At 52.4% G+C, this 9456-nt stretch overlaps 1 protein-coding gene across 1 annotated transcript; it reads left to right on the forward strand.

The window, feature by feature from the left end:
- Nucleotides 1-1222: 1222 nt before the first annotated feature.
- On the forward strand, nucleotides 1223-7625 carry TRIREDRAFT_122972 (cation transporting ATPase; the record flags this gene model as incomplete). Its single annotated transcript, XM_006967212.1, has 7 exons — nucleotides 1223-1483; nucleotides 1574-2450; nucleotides 2522-3033; nucleotides 3096-4058; nucleotides 4148-4680; nucleotides 4873-4876; nucleotides 7560-7625. 7 exons carry the CDS (start codon nucleotides 1223-1225, stop codon nucleotides 7623-7625), a joined length of 3216 nt encoding a protein of 1071 aa, XP_006967274.1.
- Nucleotides 7626-9456: the final 1831 nt, after the last annotated feature.

Consider the following 9456-nt stretch of genomic DNA (forward strand, 5'->3'; position numbering starts at 1 on the left):
ATGTGCGGGAGCATTGCTCTCCCGGTTAGGTCTTGTTGGTCGGTCCTTGTCAAGACAGAGTAGGGGAGAAAGTCGCGGTTTATGTAGGCAATATTCTCTCTTGTTGAGCAGTGTTTTACATTGATTTTGAGAAGACGGCTGCTTCGAAGATGAGATGACGTGTAGTCATGACGCTCAATCAGGTTCGATATAAACAGAGATAAGGCACGTTGACCGCTCGGTAGCAGCCAATCCTCAGCTTTGATCAAGTGTCTCAATTCACATAGTGTCGGTATGAGTTGGGGTCGCGCAGCAGTAATCAGAGAAGCCGTGCTTCACTTTTGCATCGTCTGCTACTTGTCGGGGTAGTTTTTGGTGATCACAACACTTACAGCATCACTGCTTTTATTCGATTCATTCATGGAGCGTCCAGTTTCAAAGTCCTTCCTGGAGGGCATGGAACATCGATGTGAAATTGGCAGCTCCTGGACCGAGACAGTGATTCACATTCTCACGACGCTCTCTCTTTAGTGACGCTTCATCAAGGACCTAGTGAGCAGCAGTGATTGTAAGCTGCTATGTTTCCTTGTCATCTTTCAGATCTCATCAAGTTGAGGTCGCCATAACGCCACGAGTCACTAACTTAGTGTGCCCTCTTCTCCTCAGTGCTAGATTGCCACTCCGGGGAGATTGATCGTCTTCTGTTGGTCTTTTCGATTCTCTACCAAAGTTCGCAGAGAAGAGCAACCCCTCTATTTTGCATTCCCCAGCACAACTGAGGCTTGGCTGCCTCTTCGGTTTTAGCGCCCACGATGTGACTGACGCTCGGGGACTTGGTTACCACGACTACGATGCATCATGAACCTGCCAGAGCTTTGCAAACCTGTTTCTCTCTCTCTCATTACCTTCATGGTTGTCTATCTTTTTCGCTTGATAAGGGTTCATAGTACCTGGTCGAGCTAGGGAACTTGGTTGATCGCGGAGAAATCGCCCTCTACCCAGACCTCTCGCGTCACACTCGTTCGTGGTGAAGCTTCATGATTGAGACGCGACGATACTTTGAGTAGCACGGCATTGCCCCCCGACATTGGGCGCAGCGCACATCTGTGGTGAGCCACGAATATTGCTCATACAAAGAAACCCACAACATGCCTTGAAGCCTCCTCAAGCTTCCTCCAGACTTCCTTCGTCACGCCGGCTTCGATATGCGTTGTCATAGGCTGCCACGACGCCGTCATTCATCATGAGGGCATCTCCGTCTGCCGCCGCCTCCTCGAGCAAGACTCACGTCTCTGGACAGGCCAACAAGCCCATGTCTCGGCCAGCACACAGTTTGACGGCCGAACAGGTCATCTCAGAACTCCAGGCCAACCCAGCGAGTGGTCTCAGCGCAGAGGAGGCCGCGAGACGCCTCAAGGAACTGGGGCCAAATGAATTCGAGAGGCAAAAGGGCGTTCAGCCCCTGAAGATATTCATCGAGCAGATTTTCAACGCAATGACTCTGGTAAGGCCAAACAAAGTAGACCCGCCTCAATAACGGTCGTCTTTCTCAGCAAAGAAATTGAAAGCGTAATATGCTGATGATATCGTATAGGTGCTGTTAATGGCACTAGCCGCCAGCTTTGGCATCCATGCCTGGATAGAGGGCGGCATCTTGGGCGGCATCATCGTCTTGAACATCTTCATCGGCTTCTTCCAGACTTTGCAGGCCGAACGGACCATTGACTCGCTGCGCAACCTGGGATCCCCCACATGCAACGTCTTTCGAGATGGCAGAACCATAAGCATTCAGACGTCAGACGTGGTTCCGGGCGATATCGTCGATCTGGCGACTGGCGATTCGGTGCCTGCGGATATAAGGTTGATTCATGCCATAAATCTGGAGGCTGACGAGGCGCTTCTCACGGGCGAGTCTGTGCCTGTCCTAAAGAATGCCAAGGCTGTATTCGATCAGTATACTGGTCCAGGGGATCGTCTCAATGTCGTGTATAGCTCGACGACGATCACCAAGGGGAGTGGTCGAGGCGTGGTATTTGCAACGGGAATGTATACGGAAATCGGACTCATCGCCAGCGCCTTACAAGGAGGTGAATCAATGAACAAGGGGTCTGACCCCCAGGCCGCTGCTCAGCCAGAATCGAAGACCAAGATTTGGTCGAGAGCCGCAATGCGCTGGATGGGCAAATTCCTTGGCCTTACAGTTGGCACGCCGCTTCAGAAGAAATTGGCGCAGTTGTTCTTGTGGCTGCTTGCCTTTGCGGTCGTTTGCGCGATCATCGTCTTGGGAGCCAACAAGTTTGATACCCATAGAGATGTCATCTTGTATGCTGTCACGACGGCCGTGGGCACAATTCCCGTCTCGCTGTTGCTGGTGTTGACGGTGACCATGGCGGCTGGCACGAAGAAGATGCTGGAGAGACATGTCATTGTCCGTAACCTTTCAAGTTTGGAGGCCCTTGGCGGAGTGACGAGTAAGTGATGAGACTTGTTGACGACACATGTCGGTTGTGCAGCCTCTGCTAGAAACTAACCGTTGATGTAGACATTTGCTCTGATAAGACGGGTACAATCACCCAAGGCCGTATGATTGCACGCAAAGCATGGCTCCCAGGACACGGCACTTACTCCGTCGAATCAACAAGCGACGTGTACAACCCAACCGTCGGTCGCGTCTCTTTCAGTCCCTTCCATCCCCGAGACGCGAGAGACCTCGAAAAGGAGACGTCGGAAGAGGAAATTACGCCGCTGGATGAGGTTTCCAAGAGACCCTTCTTACAGGAATATCTCAACATTGCTTCCCTCGCCAACCTTGCAACTCTCGAGCAAGACAAGAGTGATCCGACACAACCTGATCAGTGGAAAGCTCGTGGGGCACCGACTGAGATTGCGATAGAAGTGTTCGCATCCCGTTTCGGATGCAATCGCGTGCAGTTGTCGCAGGGACCGAGGGCGAGATGGAGTCATGTTGGGGAGTTTCCGTTTGACTCAGAGGTCAAGAAGATGTCGTCTCTTTTCCTAGACACAACTACACAGGAAACACACATTTTCACAAAGGTACTTATACTCCAGGAGCACTTACAGATCAAAGTCTGACTGACGTCGTCTTCATCATAAAGGGTGCGGTTGAACGTGTCATAGAGACATGCGACAGCTTCGCCTCGAAAGACGAAATCAAGCCCCTGGACAACACCATGAAAGCTATCATCCTCGACAACATGGAAGCACTTGCAAGCCAAGGCCTCCGTGTCCTCGCACTCGCCCACAACATCATCCACAAACCCGTCTCAGCCTCAGACTTCACAGACGGAGTCTCCCCCAGCAGAGACCGCTTCGAGCGCCAGCTCGTCTTCCACGGCCTCATCGGCATCTACGACCCTCCCCGTCCCGAGTCCAAGCACAGCGTCCTCGCGTGTCAGCGCGCAGGCATCGTCGTCCACATGCTCACGGGAGACCATCCGCAGACTGCACGCGCCATTGCCGCGGACGTGTGTATACTCCCTCCGCCAGATAAGATGCGCATGCTGCCCGCGGACGTCGCGCATACCATGATGATGACGGCGCAAGAATTTGATGCCATGAGCGATGAGCAGATTGACGCTCTTCCACAGCTGCCCCTGGTAGTCGCCAGATGTGCTCCGAGTACAAAAGTCCGGATGATCGAGGCGCTTCATAGACGAAGCCGCTTCGTAGCCATGACCGGCGATGGCGTCAACGACAGTCCCAGCCTCAAGCGAGCAGACATTGGCATCGCCATGGGGTCGGGCTCAGACGTCGCTAAGGAGTCATCCGACATCATCCTCACCGATGACAACTTCACCTCGATACTGAATGCCATTGAAGAAGGCCGCCGGATCTTTGACAATATCCAGAAATTCATCCTCCATGTGCTGGCAGCCAACATCGGCTTCGTCATCTCTCTGCTTACCGGCCTGGCGTTCAAGGATGGCGCAAACGTCTCGGTGTTTCTGTTGACGCCTGTTGAGATCATTTGGATGCTTCTTGGTACAGGTGCCTTTAGCGAGACGGGACTTGGCTTTGAGACGGCTGTCCCAGATATCCTGAATCGTCCTCCTCAGGATGTAAGCCCCCCCTTATTTTCCCCCTCTACGGTTGATAGTCTACTATCACAGTTGCAGTCATACTAATGATTCGTTCGTTCGTCTTACAGCTCCGCTACGGCATCTTCACCCCCGAATTCATGCTCGACATGGTCATCTACGGCATCCTCATGGCTGGCTGCGTCCTCGGCTCCTTCACCACCGTCGTCTTCGCCTTCGGCGACGGCAACCTGGGCTCCAACTGCAACAACGCCTACTCGCCGCCGTGCCACGTCGTCTTTCGCGCCCGCGCCACGGCCTACACGGCCATGACGTGGATCTTCTTGCTCTTCTCCTGGGAGCTCATCGACTTCCGCCGGTCCTTCTTCGACGGGCGCGGCGGGGGGGTCCGCGCGTGGGGGAACCATCTGTGGGGGAACCGCTTCCTCTTCCTCGCCATTACCATTGTCTTCTTCGTTGTGTTTCCGACGCTGTACATCCCGCGGCTGAATACCGTCGTCTTCATGCACGCCGGGATTGACTGGGAATGGGGGGTCGTCTTCGTTGCCGTTGTCGTGTTCGTTGTTGGTGCTGAGGCGTGGAAGTGGGCAAAGAGGATCCATCTTCGTAGGCGAGACCGGATATCACGGGGTCCGGCTTCAGTGTATGAAGTCGCGGTTGCGTGATTGCTGGTTATCAGTTGGTTGGTTGGGGTTTGAACTGTGCCATTGGCGAGGGGAGAAGGTGGCATAAGGATTGCAACGTTGTATGACTTCGCAGTCCTGAGTAATCGTACACATCTTCCCTTTGTCCGTCAAGGCGTCGTACATTATTACTCTCTGACCACTTTGTGTAGAGATGTGAGGCATCATTGGATAGACATACTAAGAGTCTTTGTTGGCACACATTGAAATACACTCACTCAGCTTCTAGATTGTCTCTCACGCTGGGTTGGCAGTGAGAGAGGCATCGGTCGAACCCCCTAGAGCGGGCATCTCGCCACAACCTGGACGCAGACCCCGTTAGCAGCTCCCGGGACCGCGTCTTGGCCTAGATCTGACAGCAGGGATGGAATCACCGCGCTCTGAAAGGATTTGCGACGACTCGTATCATGCATGCTGTATCTTGGGGGAAGACAGATAAGAAAATAATAAGCTCTGATCTTAGGCCACGGCTCGATCAGCCTGTAGTACAACGCCCGGATGAACAGCAGTGGAGACACAACCTTTCTTCAACTCTTGTCAGTACTATTGGTGTGTGAAGAATCACACGCGTATCGATCCTTGGTGTGACCAGTAGGGCGAACCCTCAAGTGCTGCCAGGCCTCGCTTCAAAAGGGGGGACCGAAGCATGTCCAAAGGAGCAAACGTCAATGCCTGATCTGGAGACAACTCAGCAGACTTCGGCGTTAAGACAGCATCAAGCGTCAGGCATATCTCCCGTTCCATGCTCTCGCCAAAAAGGTTGAATATCAAGCTTTCAACAGAGGCGACTCGTCTTGTAGGATGGCCCTAGGGTAATATCTCGTCGCAAGGGTGATGCCGGAATACTACAGTGACGGCGTCTCACGAAACGCATCTCTCGACAGCCTCCAACAAGCGAATGCGCACACAACCAACGACGACTTCGTTGTCAGAGACCAGCTCATCGGCTACTCGGCTGCCAAGCCATGCAGAGGAGTCATGCACTCATTCCAGGCGTCGCTATCCCTTCAGTGTCGCATTGTCACATGCGCGGATGGCATCTAGCCGCAGCTTCATGTGATGGAGTGCCACACATACTCGTACGAGTAGCAACCACTGCTGCTGCTGCTGCTGTTGCTGTTGTTGCTGCTACTGCTGCATGGGATGCGCCGCTGCTACTTTCTGACAAGTGGTTGGCGTTCTAAAAGGGAGAAAGGATATATCGGGAAATATCCTCACGCATGTCATGTTGGGCTGCAAAGGGCTCCAAGACCCCTTCGTAATACCCTCTTTGACCATGGCGACACATTCACCGCAACACAAAGAACGATGTCCATCTCAATTGTGCACTGGTCCATCTTCCGCGTGTCGATTTCGTCGAATCCGAGTCATGTCTTTGACAGAAGTAGTCGCAAGATGTATGTGCGGCCTGAGCCAGTGTCGTCCCCAGCGGTGTTGGACTTTCCATGGCTGCAGCGTGCTTGGGAAGCTGTGAACACATTGGTATTCTCTGCCCGAACAACTCTGCAACGCCGTCTTTCTGGTTGTAAACTGAGGCCCTCCGCAAGCAAGACTCAACACGCATACTACTACCAGTATCCTCCAGTGAATGGCGCATACCATGGCAGATAGCCGAAGCCCCCTATCAGCATGGTAAACGGACCACGTCGAGGAGATCCGTTCGTCCACAGAAGGGTCTCATTCCCTTTTGGGTAGCCTGTCCCGACCGTTTTCTCCAGCCCTGCGCTTCTCATAGTACTTGGTACTGTGCTGGACAGGCTTTCTCCCCACTTGGTGGCAGTTAAAGGACTTTCTTCAAGCTGGCCTCAGCTAGCTGGATCTGCCGGGGCACATCCATGACACTGTACATCATGCAAGCTTGCGGCTTTCTTTTTCTTCAACGGCGAGCTAGGCCGTTAGGTATTCCGGCTGGCTCTGTCCGCGAGACCGACGAGAGCGAAGTATGCTGATGCTTGGGTGCAAGGGTCAGCTTTTCTGGACATGAAGGAAGTATTGCGCCGCCAGTCGCTTAGCAGAGGGGTCCTCTCCTTTTCAGCCGGCACCTGTGAACGAAGCTGGATGTCCTCTCGTTCGGACGGGCCGTAAACATGACAAAAGATAGGACGTCTTGGCAGTCGTGATCTTCTTCAAGGACCTGGCCGGGGCCCATAGATTCGAGCGGAATTTTCTTTGACAACTTTGTACGAGTATCATAAGAAAGAATATCCACCTTGTGATACGGTCGTTGGAAGGCAAATGGTCAGGGTGAGGGGTGTAGACAGCGAACAGAAAAAGACAGAAAAGGCGGCAAGGAGTAGAGACAGCAAGGGGGGGGGGGGGGTCGATGATGATCATGGAGAAACAGACCAGGGCTGCGGTCCTCACTGACGGCGGCGGGTCTCGCCTTTGCGTGAAAGAGGCCTTATCCTTGACACACGCGTGTCTTTGACCATTCGGGACCCGCCTCGGGGATCCGTGGTCTTCCCAGCTCTGACCAATCGAATTCTTCCCAATAGCTTGGTTGTGATCGCCGAGGCATGGGTTTTAGCGCAGTGTTGGCTGGGGCAGAAAGTCCACTTGTTGTGAAATAGTCCCTTTTACCCGTTTCTACCTACCAAGTTTAGCCCTCACGATCCTCCGGAAGCTGTCCTTGAAGCACGAGCCTGCATGAGCGGTGATGGAAGAGGAAGAGCCAGACTGTGCGGATATAAACACGCCAATGCTACAGCATCAACATGTCTTGACGTGTCTGATTCATTTCTCACTCTGCTGAGTCAAGTCATGCTTCGTACGTGTAGACGGAGCGCCGAGGTTGACAGGATGTTGATGGGGGTGCAGACTTGAAGCCTGGGGTGTGCAGAGTGAAGCGTCGGAGACAGGGGATAGAGACGACGGGGACGGGGAAACCGTGCCGAACAGGGATTGACCACAACGAGTTCCGCCAGGGCGTAGCTTGACGTCGGTGTAGGGATGCTTGGTCTCTTTCACATCTTCTTCGCTGGCCATGCTGTCTGAAGGGTCCAGCTCCGTATAAACGACTTGTTCCCCGCTCACTCATTAATGCCTGGCCGCCAGTGGGGATGAGAGGAATATTTCACCCAAGAAGAACCGGAAATCCAGCCAGGGGAGGCGGGTCAGTGTGGCGAGAAAGATGTGAGCTTGATGGAGCCGTGGTGATCAACAGCTGTAGCATCCATCTCCGAGCGAAGTCCGGAAAATCCCTGTCTGGTGTATGTACAACCGCCGCGTGCTTGAGCCTGCAATCAAAGCCAGCCGAGCCGTCAAGCCTCTATTTCATCGGCCGAGCGGTGCCAGCAATGAGCAGCAACGGCCACTGCTTTCCGTGCCCCATATTCGAAACACGACCTCATGCGATCCTTTGTACAAAACAAAACGCAGAGTCAGGCAAGTACTGTACACGCAACGATGCACTCCCGAGATAGATCGAAACCATGTGGCGCATACCTCGGATAGTGGACGGGATTTCGCAACAGATAGAGAAGCGTTGAATCGCCTGGATACAGGTTGTCGGCATCAAGTTGTGATACAGGCTTGCAGCGTGTAATCTGTATTATCCTGTAGAAGCAAAGCAGGTAGATGCGTAGCAGCTGGACGGATAAGAGGCACCGTCTGGGGCGCGCGGGCGAGATGCGCGATACGTAACACCGACGGAATCTGGGCAGAAGATGGCATCTGTTCTTGGAGGCAAATGAAACTCATTTTCGCCCGTGATAGCCGAGGTGAGCTCGTGAAGAAAGGCTGCAGATGCAGGTTGCAGGTTGTAGTCTAGGTTGTAGGTTGTATGTTGTGGGTTGTGGGTTGTGCGGCCTGAGGCACTCGTTATCGATACCACGATTCGGCGTTTCTGCTTCGTGATGTTGAAGGGAGGGAAGGAACCAACTTCACACCTCAGGCATCAAGGTGGTAGGTAGTCCAAGGATTCGGCACTCATCCATCACCACCCCTCAGATTGACCAAACGTCCAAACTGTCCAGGCCACAGGTTCCAAGGCTGCGGGCAGCGACGCAGCTCTCACAAACCGACGCACAGGCGCTGTCTGCAGACTTCTTCTGCGTCGCTTGACTAGTGCGTCCATTTACCGCTCCCAGCTGAATGGTTCGACCGCACCTCTCCTCACTTCACCTCAACACCGCCTAAACATCGAACACGATACGAGTCTGGGTCGTGCTAAGGCAGATTTAGGTACATGCTCCGCAGCCGCCTCTGTAGCGCCGCTCCAAGTACCGCCCCGACCGGCCGTGCGAAATCGGAAGCCGCCGGCAACCTCTTCATGCTCCATCAACTACGGCTCTAGCCCGGACAAAGCGCCGGGACTGGGCTTAAATGTGCCAACAAGGGGGTTGCTAGTCGCAGCAAACTAGCGTTACAGAGTGTTAAGTATAAGGAGGTGCTACCTCAGATAACCTATACACCCTAGTCTAATATAACCTATACTCCACTTTTCTAAATTTTTTACTATATTAAAAAACCTTATATAACCTATACTTTCTATAATTTAATTAGCTAAAATTTTTAAAAAGTAAAGTATAGGTTATATTAGCTTTTATACTAAAGTTAAATACCTCTCTAATATATTAACTATTTATCCCTTCTTTCTTTAATATATAACCTCTAGTGCTAATAACTTCTATAGCATTATAATATTTTAATATATTTTTAATATATTCCTAACCTATTTTATATATATTACTATACTATATATATTAATTATACTAAAGCAGTATAATACTTATATT

Source organism: Trichoderma reesei (assembly GCF_000167675.1).
Source record: "Trichoderma reesei QM6a unplaced genomic scaffold TRIREscaffold_16, whole genome shotgun sequence".
Taxonomy (NCBI): Eukaryota; Fungi; Ascomycota; class Sordariomycetes; order Hypocreales; family Hypocreaceae; genus Trichoderma; species Trichoderma reesei.